Source organism: Scardinius erythrophthalmus, assembly GCF_964197995.2.
Source record: "Scardinius erythrophthalmus genome assembly, chromosome: 2".
In the NCBI taxonomy this organism is placed as follows: Eukaryota; Metazoa; Chordata; class Actinopteri; order Cypriniformes; family Leuciscidae; genus Scardinius; species Scardinius erythrophthalmus.
Genome location: NC_138222.1, coordinates 49,470,558 through 49,482,620, shown reverse-complemented (window position 1 = coordinate 49,482,620; position 12,063 = coordinate 49,470,558). Strand labels below are relative to the sequence as shown.

The 12,063-nt window shown below is 38.4% G+C and overlaps 2 protein-coding genes across 2 annotated transcripts in view; both read left to right on the top strand.

The window, feature by feature from the left end:
- The window catches only part of LOC308687382 (uncharacterized protein), a 439,906-nt gene that overhangs the window by 365,998 nt on the left and 61,845 nt on the right, over positions 1-12,063 (top strand). The window lies entirely within an intron of this gene.
- Positions 1-12,063, top strand: part of lrrk1 (leucine-rich repeat kinase 1) — a 102,562-nt gene that overhangs the window by 57,106 nt on the left and 33,393 nt on the right. The window contains exons 24-25 of the mRNA XM_081393904.1: positions 161-419; positions 6,619-6,788. Coding sequence (XP_081250030.1) covers positions 161-419; positions 6,619-6,788 — 429 coding nt within the window. The remainder of the gene's footprint in view (positions 1-160; positions 420-6,618; positions 6,789-12,063) is intronic.

Genomic DNA, 12,063 nt, shown 5'->3' with positions numbered 1-12,063 from the left:
AGAGTTGTCAAATGGCTGAAAAAAAATCCTGTTATAATAAGCCATTTTAATTAAGCATGATTATGTCTATTTTTATATAAAAATCAGCATCCATATACAGTACATACTTGCATTTAGCATTACATGCTCATAATTATCTCTACCCTTCTCGCCTGGTCAGCATTGACAGCCAGCGAAAGTGACGGCTCTCGTCTCATCGAGCAGTACGCTCCCTGTCCGTACTGCAGCTCTGTACCCAAAATGTCCGACCCCCTGCCTCTGTCCGGCTCCAATCACAGCACTGTCCACTACTTCAACATGGAGGACTGTGTCCTGGCAGCTGTGGAGAAGGAGCACATCACCTGCCCCAACCATCCCAAACAGCCTGTGCCGCTACAGGAGCTGGTGCCTGAGCTCTTCATGACCGACTTCCCTTCACGGTAAGATTTCAGCATGAAGTTTTGAACCATCTTTTTACATTTACATTTAATCATTTAGCAGACACTTTTATCCAAAGTGACTTACAAATGAGAACAATCGAAACAATCAAATCAACAACAGGGCAACAATATGCAAGTGCTGTGACTAGTCCCAGTTAGTCTAGCACCGTACACTTAGCAAGTTTTTATATATATATATATATATACTTTACCCATTATATATATATAAACGGGTCAAGTATTGATGAAGTAACATGCAACTTCAGCTGTTTCATGAAAATATACAGTATTATATATAACTCAGCAGCTTGGGTTGAGTTAGGCAGGTCATTCCACCAACAGGGAACAGTCCAGCTTAAGGTCCGTAAAAGGGATTTTGTGCCTCTTTGGGATGGCACCACAAGGTGCTGTTCACTTGCAGAATACAAGCTTCTGGAGGGCACATAGGTCTGAAGTAGTGAGTTTAGGAATAGGGGTGCAGAGCCAATGGTTGTTCTGTAGGCGAACACAATGGCTTGAATTTGATGCGAGCAGCTATTGGCAACCAGTTCAAATGGATGAAGAGAGTTGTGACGTGGGCTCTTTTCGGCTTGGTAAAGACCACTCTCACTGCAGCATTCTGGATCAGTTGCAGAGGTTTGACAGTACATGCTGGAAGGCCTGCCAAGAGAGCATTACAATAGTCCAGTCTGGATTGAACAAGAGCTTGGACAAGGAGTTGCACCAATAGGAATCCTGATCCTCCTGATGTTGTATAAGGCAAATCTGCAGGACCGGGCCGTTCTATATACACTCACCTAAAGGATTATTAGGAACACCTGTTCAATTTCTCATTAATGCAATTATCTAATCAACCAATCACATGGCAGTTGCTTCAATGCATTTGGGGTGTGGTCCTGGTCAGGACAATCTCCTGAACTCCAAACTGAATGTCAGAATGGGAAAGAAAGGTGATTTAAGCCATTTTGAGCGTGGCATGGTTGTTGGTGCTGGTCTGAGTATTTCACAATCTACTCAGTTACTGGGATTTTCACGCACAACCATTTCTAGGGTTTACAAAGAATGGTGTGAAAAGGGAAAAACATCCAGTATGCGGCAGTCCTGTGGGCGAAAATGCCTTGTTGATGCTAGAGGTCAGAGGAGAATGGGCCGACTGATTCAAGCTGATAGAAGAGCAACTTTGACTGAAATAACCACTCGTTACAACCGAGGTATGCAGCAAAGCATTTGTGAAGCCACAACACGCACAACCTTGAGGCGGATGGGCTACAACAGCAGAAGACCCCACCGGGTACCACTCATCTCCACTACAAATAGGAAAAAGAGGCTACAATTTGCACGAGCTCACCAAAATTGGACAGTTGAAGACTGGAAAAATGTTGCCTGGTCTGATGAGTCTCGATTTCTGTTGAGACATTAAGATGGTAGAGTCAGAATTTGGCGTAAACAGCATGAGAACATGGATCCATCATGCCTTGTTACCACTGTGCAGGCTGGTGGTGGTGGTGTAATGGTGTGGGGGATGTTTTCTTGGCACACTTTAGGCCCCTTAGTGCCAATTGGGCATCGTTTAAATGCCACGGCCTACCTGAGCATTGTTTCTGACCATGTCCATCCCTTTATGACCACCCTGTACCCATCCTCTGATGGCTACTTTCAGCAGGATAATGCACCATGTCACAAAGCTCGAATCATTTCAAATTGGTTTCTTGAACATGACAATGAGTTCACTGTACTAAAATAGCACCCACAGTCACCAGATCTCAACCCAATAGAGCATCTTTGGGATGTGGTGGAACGGGAGCTTCGTGCCCTGGATGTGCATCCCACAAATCTCCATCAACTGCAAGATGCTATCCTATCAATATGGGCCAACATTTCTAAAGAATGCTTTCAGCACCTTGTTGAATCAATGCCACGTAGAATTAAGGCAGTTCTGAAAGCGAAAGTGGTATATATATATATGTATATATATAAGCGATATATATATATATATATATATGGGTGGGAGACATGACATGCAATTCTACCCGTCCATGATGTCATAACCTAATAAAAATGGGTATTTTTTAAAAATATATATCTTCATGTTGTTCCTCAGACAAGATATTATTACAGCATACCATAGCTGTAGTTGGTGTATAAAGACCTCTACTTCAAATTTTTATTTAAACATCAAAATTGTCATGTGGTGTGACTGTCCGGGATATGTGTGACCTTACTAATATGACAATATATATCAGCAAAGTATAAATAATTGATAGATTTACAGCTTAAGTAACAGAATTAGGCCATTTCAACAGACACAGAAAGTGTTGATGTCTGTGTATGATTTTAAAGCAAGTTCTGGCCAAATACATTTTGTCCGTAAAATGGGCTTCATGTGGTGAGACACTGCAATCTATATTTTTAACGGGCAATAATTTGGACATCATTATGATGAAGAGGTCCACACTCAACCAGGAAGTTGCAGTGTCATCTCTGGAGTGGTTTGCAAGGTCAAGAGTTGAGTTCTGGCTTTTTAATTTTTAATTAAAAAGCTCTGTATCTGACATGCTCACTAGTGGTCAATGTTTTGTGTCTTATGGTGTGACATTATTTACATAAAAATGAAACACTTTTATACGAATTTTACTTATTAATTCTTAAAAATCATTCCTGCCATGTGGCAATTTACATGCTAAGTATAAGCTAGTTGTTTTTAGTTAACCAAGAGATTAGCTTAACTGAGCAAAACGTCATATGGTGTGACACTGTATCATATGGTTTGACTGTTTTTCTAAGTCACACCATATGATATTTTTGTCACACAATATTACATACACCTTTTTTAATGATAAATAAATAACTATTCAAAACATATTCAATGATAATAGTGAATGTTTAATAGTGATCATTAAATTACCTATACAATAAATGTATTTCTTTTCAATTTTATACTTAATTTAATGTTCTTGAAGTGAGATGGTGTTTGATTTACTCATATTTATGAGTTTCTTATAATTTTAAAAGTTTTAAAACAATGTTAGTATGTTTTTTTGATTAATGTTAACTGAATTGAATTAATTGAATGTTGAATGCAAATAAAATACAGTTTTTTGCATTGACAAATTGTGGAGTGGTGCAGTTCATCATATAGCGTGACACTATATAATTTGGTGTGACATTCAGAATTGTGCCAGTAAACTTATACTTATATAACAGTATACTTTCTTAATTATAAATTATAAAAAAGTCAACGGAACACAAGAGAAATAGTATCAGCAAGAGTCACAAGCATTTTCATAGATTTATAACCGGGTTTAACATAATTAATCTGAAATATCTGGAAAGGCTGAGGAGAGATGACTTACTTTGCATGATGGTTTAGAAAAACAATACAAAATCTAATGAATCTGCACAAAAGAAATGTTAAATCTTAAGATAGTAATGAAAACTATTTATGTTGAAGTTAGTTAATTAGGGAGAGTATATCCCATTTTCATTTTATATAGAATAACTTTTATGTCACACCATATGACAATTTTAGGCACGAATGCAACAAATTGGTGAATAAATCCAATTACAAATACAAAATCTAAAAGACCACATATATTGTGGGAAATGCAAGAGTCAGTACAACACAACTCAATATTTTTTATGCCTAATATTTGAAGTAAAAAATATAAACAAGGCTTTCGGTGGGCTGCCGTGCTCTTGTCTTGGCATGAGATGTGTGTTCTCTGTGTGGTTGTGGTACATCACATAAATTGGATTATTAATTCTGAAGTTAAAATGGAAGAAGAATCTGAGGGTTTGAACTGCAGCTCTTGTCTTTGAGCCACGTCAAACAAATCTCTTTGAAGAGGTCCCTATGCGGCAAAGGGCTGAATAAGTCTCTGTGGGACGTCATACTTTATATTAGGACTTGAAAATCACATAATTATGAATTGATAAATCAAGGTTACTACAATTGTGCATTTGGCAGAAGCTTTCATCCAAAGTGACTTATAATGCATTCATGGTTTAGTTTTGCATGTTCATTGGGAAATAGAACTGCCAGCTACTAGTTCAACCCAGACTCTAAAATGTTTTCAAATTTTTGTTGACAACTAATGTTGAAATGTTGGGTGAGACCTAATTTTATCCATCAGGATTTAAATAAAAAGGAAGCTGAATTTGTGATGTCATGATCAGACTGAGCAAGTTTTTATATTGTGATTTATCAAAACAACCATTTTTTATTCATTTGGAATAACATACACTGATGGTTTGTTCACATTAAAATTAGGAAGATGCATTAAGAAAGGGTCGATTTGGATCATTAAAACAAAAAATATGTCGTGATATTTTGTCGCATTGGCTCTGTTCTAAACCCCAGTGAGCTGTGTCAAGTAGACAGCATTTTTAGACTGCGAATTTATGCTGAATTATTAGAAATCTAATTTTGGGCAACATTCAAGGTGACTTCCTGTTTATTCTTTGTGAATCATGCAATCGATTGCGAAAAACACATAAAATATGATCGCCAGCGTCCACAGAAATATAAGTTTTGTTTTTCGCAAAAGAAAGTTGAAATGACTCAAAGTACCTAATTAAACAATAATTAAATGTGCTATGCATTTATCATTAGAGTATTACATCAGTCAATTATGAGGTTTCATTTTAGTTATGATGCTGCCTATGTAGGCAATACACTTTGAGGCAGCTCGCTAGCATTTGAAACAGAGCCACTGTAACACCGGATGTACTGGAATATGTTCTTAATAGAGTTTGGAATTAAGTTTGAGTTAAATTGCTTTACTCACAAATGGTGACCTTTAAACTTTCTCTTTGAAGAAACTTTATAACAAGCCTATTGTGAATATCAGCCCTAATGAGCATTAACTCGTTTTGACATGATCAGCATTTTTTTTTTTTTGCTTGCAGATAAACCTTATTTATTCAGACCAACAACTACATCGGCAAGTTTGCATCTTATATTTAAACTGTAAGTGTGGTGTACGTGCATTTATACATGGGCCGTGTGACCAAATCTTATCAGTCATGCTGAATGTCAGAATATAGTTATTTTTCCTGGAAATTCAGCATGAGATTTAATAATCATGCAAGAAGGTCTATTTTTGGATAATAGAGCAAATTAAATACTAAATAAATGAGAACTTGATGGACGCAAGACACAGGATAAGATTATTCATAACAAATTTCTGATAAGTCTGGCATCAGTGTTATTTTTTTATAGTTTTACTTTTAGTTAACATTAACAATAGCAACACTGTCAGGCATCTGAACAAAAACAGTTTCACATTATGAAACACTTGAGTCAAAAACAAAAGATTTGCATGAACTTCATTACAACAGCAGTGTGGCCTGGAGACGTCTTTAATTATACAGAAGGGATGAATGATTTTACCAGTTATTTGATATAATTATGCCAACAGTATAATCCTCTTGGCTTGATGTCTTATAAATGAGTGTTTCCTGTTAATTCTTTGCCGCAAGTTTGTATCACACACCAAAAAGGAAGTTCTGTGGAAGGAGAGCATTAAAAGCATCTGTACGTACCATCAGTCAGCGGGGCAGTTCAAAGCACATGTCAAATGAAATTACGTTCTCATGTGGAGCTTTAATGGAAATGATTAGGAAATAACAGCTGACTAAATGGACTCATTTTGAATTGACAGACATTGGGTTTGATTCAACAGCAGCCACAAGAATGGAGCTGGAAAGAGAGAATAAATCTGATGGTTAATGATAGAGATCAAAAGTCGGAATACATGTTTGGTTTGGGATCTGTACCGTTTTTTTTTTATGTTTTAAAAGTCTCTTATTCTCACCAAGACTGCATTTATTTGCAGTTGTATAAGCTGAATTTTCAGCATCATACTCCAGTCTTCAGTCATATGATCCTTCAGAAATCATTCTTATATGCTGACCTGCTGCTTTTAAACATTTATTATTATCAATGTTGAAAACAGCTACTTAATATTTAAAAAAAAAAATAATAATAATTTTCACTATTCTTCGATGAAGTTCAAATAAACAGCATTTATTTGAAATAGAAATCTTTTGTAACATTATACGTGTGTCTTTACTGTCACTTTTAATCAATTTAGTCATCTTGCTAAATTCAATAAAAAAAAAGTTTAATTATTCAATATCGAATCAATCTCAAATGTAGTGTACACACATAGTGCAAACATCTATATGTCTGTTTCAGGTTGTTCTTGTTGAAGAGTGATCTGCTGTGGAGTGAAGAGAAAGCAGAGATCCTGGGTCAGGGTGGCAGCGGCACCATCATCTACAGAGCTAAATACAGAGGCCATCCAGTGGCTATTAAATGCTTCCACTTCAAGAAATGCAGGCAGCAGTCGCTCAACAGTAGCACAGGTACTTTACTCTCCTGTACTGACCCCTGCAGTTCCTCTGAAAGCAGCCATTATTATCTTTAGGATATGATCCGTTAGTTCCTCTCACTGCAATGTTTGGATTTGCATTCGATGTGCTCGATGAACGATTTTAAAGTCAGAGGTGATCAGTTGGGGAAAGTAAGCCATGTGTTCCAGCAGGCGTAAGTAAGGTCAGAGGTCAAAGTGCTGTCGTTCTACTCGAGGCTCGCAGTGGGACGCACAGCATCTGTAACTGATGGAATTTCCTGTTAACAGAGAAACGCTAATCTTCACCGGATTCCTCCTGTTGTGTTTCTTTCTCCAATCCAAAACCTAGTGAGCTGCAGAATTTAATGAGATTGAAACAAGTTATTATCTTGGAAAAGCTTTTTTCTGCAAATTATAGTTTGAAAAAGACAAAAATACTAATTAATACAATTATTTTTGTAGCTACTACCAAAGCAAACGATAGACATGGCGCTAGCAATTTTTGTTTGTTAATAGTTTTTCATCTAAATGCTCACCAAGGCTGTAATTAAACAGTAAAATGTAAAAACAGTAATAAACGCGAGCACAGATTGCCGCTTCAGACACACAAACACAAAACACACAAAATTGTCAAAATTCCCGATTTGTAGGGTATCCTCCTAAGCAGTCTTAAAAGAGTTAAAAAGTGTTAAATGAACGTAAAGAGTTGTGAGAAAATAGGATGTGTGTCAGATCTTATTCATGTGCTTCAGATCTTAAAGTGACAGCAGCCTAATAAACCTGTAGCTGTCTGTTTCATTAATGTTAATCAAACAAGAAGACAGAGAACCAGTCACTGCTCTTGACTGAATAACTTTCAGAGCTTTAATAAGGATTAATCTATATTCTTCAATTAATAATTTATGCAGTGAAGACTTTGCTGTGTTTAACTGCACAGATACAGAAATTATTCAAGAAATTACTCAGTTTTTTTTATATTTAACCATTAGACCTACCTGAAAATCTTAAAGCACTGTTTACAAGGTTACATGGGTCAAAAACAATGAAAACAATAACTTTTTTGTGCATTTTAGCTGGGCAGGTAAAAATGTGAACTGGCTCACCTGAGCAAGTAGAAAAAAAACTTAGGCTGCAGAAAGCTGTATGCATGCATTGTGCGCGTTTTCAGATGAAAAGCTTCGAGATGAATGCTCCGCTCTCGTTTGTCCCTCTTCTCGAGGGAACCGGGACAACCTCGCCTCAGCGACTGCAGGATGAGCCATCTCAGCCTGCCTGCCCCGTGTATGAGGAGCTTTTGGAGGTTATGGAACTCGAGAAAGAGGGAGTCGCTCTTTGCAGATTAGACAAGCGATTTGTATCTGGACATAACTTCCCGAGTCCTGTGAGCCTTCCCTTTCTTCCTGATCGCCATACAAAGATTGGCAGAGCATGAAAGAAGCTGTATTAAGCCTGCATTCATTTATTTCAGTATGCTAATTATGATAATGTCGAGGGCATGCGTGAGCACGGATACGTGTCAATGCCTCCCATTGAAGAGACGCCCACGAGGGGGAAACATTGACACTGAATGCTCCGACCCTGCCATCTAAGCCTTTAGAGTTACATCTCGCTTAAATGGCAGGGCATACATGGCAGCAGGTCAGGCTGGGGCTGCAAGCATACCAAGCCAATCTGCTGACTCTGAGGGACCTGGACCAGGGTCTTTATAAGGGTCATTATGTGGAGTATTCCGCTCCCCCAGAGCTACGTCAATGCTCTGCAGGTCCTGGAGAACCCCTTTTTTGGACTGAGTTACTGTCCTCACTTAGAGAGTCGATATGCTTGAGTGTCTGCTTTCTAGGACTTCATTTTCTGGAATCCAGTGTGAAGTCATTATTGCCTGTTTGCAATACCTTCTCTTCGGAGGCCTGTGTGAGTGCTATATCTAGAGATTCTGCTTTGGGCAGATAGTTTGTAGGTTGCTAGGATAGCAGGAGTCAGCCTCCCTGGCAATCCTAGGGGTTGACGCTTTTATGTCCCCCTGAAGTGACAGGCCAGGGTCTCTTTTCTGATCCTGGCCATATTTCCTCAAAGGAATCTTTCTGTAGGTAAATGATTCAAAACCTTAGAGCTATGCCTACCGCTGTCACTTGGCCCTGCAAGGACTTTCCTAGGACTTTTAGGGTATGTAGCTTGGGCTGTGGCCCTAGGGAATAGTGTCACTGACAGCAAGCTGGTGACTGCCTTTGGGGAACCTGACTCCGAGGGTAAGGTAAGGAGAGTCAGATTATTTAGTGAATAGTCACAGCCGATACGGCATGCATTCCCCTCAGCATGGCAGAGTGGGTATTTGTTCCCCATAGCGTCTTGTTCAGATGCACTGAGTTCCCATTCGAAAGGAAGCGTCTCGGGTTACAAATCTAACCTAGGTTTCCTGAGAAGTGGAACGAGACACTGCGTCTCATTGCCATACCTCTGGGATGCCTGCCACACACGCGATGACGTGTTGCTCAGGTTCCCTTTTATACTTGCGGTTGCACTGGTAGTGACGTCATTGGCTGATACAATTGTCGTGTTTAGACATGTGCTTCAGACACCGGTCACACTGAGGCATTCCCCATAGCGTCTTGTTCAGACGTAGTGTCTCGTTCTCCTTCTCAGGGAACCTAGGTTACATCTGTAACCCAAGAAGTTTTTTATGATTAAAATAATTAATTTAAATTAGTTTGATGATGATGATAATTATTATTGTTGTTGTTGTTGTTTTTTTTTACAAGTTAGTGGATCGCATACCTGAACAAAGCAAAATAAACCTCTTTAAAACATAATGATCTACTGGGGGAGGTTTGGAGTTCTGTAATAAGTTATGTGATGGACTTTTTAATTAATTATAACTAACATTTGTTTTTCTTGCAGGTACAACATTCATATGCTTTTGAATTTTAAATGTATGTTTCCCCTTTGGCGAAAACTCGTGACTTTGGTTGTGTGAATGTAAAAATAACAAATATGGGAAATGAAACTAGACAGATGTCTAGTTTTCAAACCTTGTGATTATGAAGTAGGCTACCTAGTAACAGAAGGGTTTGTCTATGAAGAACAAATCAAATTGTAGGGAATTATGTAATGTATCATGTCATTTTCGCCATGCCCCTATTCTATAAAACCTGTTGTATTCGTGTTTACTGGTGGGATTCTCTCTGAAATTAGTCTGAGATCCTCGACTGTAGATGCGCTAGGGTATACTGTAGGATTAGACTCGGCCGACGTCGACGCGTAGACGCGCTAGAAATAGGAAACTAACGTCGACTGTTGACGTTCGGGGACGTCGATTGTAGAGGAGACCCAGGTACGTAGTTAGGTTTAGGGAAAAATCTAACACAGTTATCAAACTTTATAAACTGTTGTTTTACAGCAGCAAGATTCAATGCTGACAGCACATCTCAATGTAATGATTTTCCTCTGAGCTGTGTCACGCTCCACTAGTTTCTGCGTTTCTCTGACCTTGAAGGCCTCTCGCCTTTTCTCTCTGCTCCTCCGTCCGCTTCCTCTAATCCTGTGAAATGTTTCCGAACTATTTATGATGTGTAGTTTGTCATAACGTACACTGCAAGCGAGAGAGAGCTCCTGCAGGAAACTGAAGAAAAAAAACTAAGTTTGCAGGTTTCTCTTCATCAGCAGCCGTTTTATGTGGACTATTTCTTTGTCAGCATTCACTGCTGTTTGAATTGGTCTCTCAGCGGTTCCCGGTTTTACATCTCTGTTGATTTATTCCTTCCTACTCATTCTAGAGTTTTTTTTACAATAAAGACTCCTAATAAATCTAGACATTTACTTTTATGACATAAAGTTTATCTTCTTCATGAATTCCAGACGTTTCCTGTTCAAAGTTTCCCATCTTTTTGTCAAGTGCATTCATGTACTGAAGTTTTATGGTCTGTAAAGTAGTGCCCTATGGTAACCAATGACAACAACGGATGGCATCTGCCCTTTGGATGAGGCCTCTGAGGAAGCTTTCAGAATCCTCATCTGTTTTTGTGCCAAAAAAACAAACAAATACAAATAATCAATATACAAGCCGGCAATAGAATAGTGTTAAAGTGTTAGTGTAGATATAGATACAGACAGAGAATGATCATATTTCAAAATAGATTGATTAATAGATATTACAAAGAAAAGCTCAATAACAATATTAACAAATATAATTTAAACATGTTAAAGGTGCTTTTGTCATAAACACATGTAATAATTTTGAAGGTCAGACTGGTTCGAGCTGATAGAAAGGCAACAGTCACTCAAATAAGCACTCGTTACAACCGAGATCTGCAGATCATCTTTGAACGCACAACACGTCGAGCCTTGAAGCAAATAGGCTACAGCAGCAGAAGATCACACCGGGAAACACTCCTTTCAGCTAAGAACAGGGAACTGAAGCTACAATTAGCATGGGCTCACCAAAATTGGACAATAGAAGGATGGAAAAACAAATAAATCACCTTGTGGCTTTTCCAAACAGATTTTGGAGTCAGAGATATCTGCTTTATAATGAGAGATTTTAACATTACATTTCTCAAAAAAGTATATTGGGAAGGAGCATTACATGTACTGTAAGAGGAAGTCACATGTCCTCTCACATCACTGTTTTCATTGTAGATTTGATTTCAGTTCACTTTTCTCCTGATTGTTTTGGAGAAGACGAAAAAGTGAAACATCATAAAACACTGTGGCCTACTCTGAAAGAAACACATGGTGAAATAACCCAAACACACTGATGTTAGTATAGATCTTGATTTATGCAAGTAGGAAATGCTGTCAGTAAAAACTGGCCTGAAGTAGCAGACTTCAGTTCTCCATGAGTCAGTTGTGAAATTTGAGTGGAAATAACCAAAGACACACGGCAGCCCGGTCATCCGTCAGCCAACCCAACATAAATCATGTCTGTACAGCGCAAACTATCTTTTTTTTGCGCCCTGGAACTCACGGTCACTAACCAAAAGCATGTTAAACTCCTTTCAGCAGCATTGAGACTTCTGCGTATTATTTCAAGCTACCGTTGCAGCATAAAACAAACTTTTTACGGTGATGTGTGACACAGCAGGAGAGAAACTGCAGCGGTGCTCATTAAGACTTTACAGTGACAGGCGCTGACCCCAGACCAGCTCAGATTAAGTACATGTGAATAACCAGAGCCATTAAAAACCCTGCAGCTATAAATCAGAACATTTTAGTTTCAGCTCAGGGAACAGTTTAGGGTTTCCTCTTTGAGGTCTCAGACTGGATTAGATTTTTTTTTTACTGTACTGCTTAAT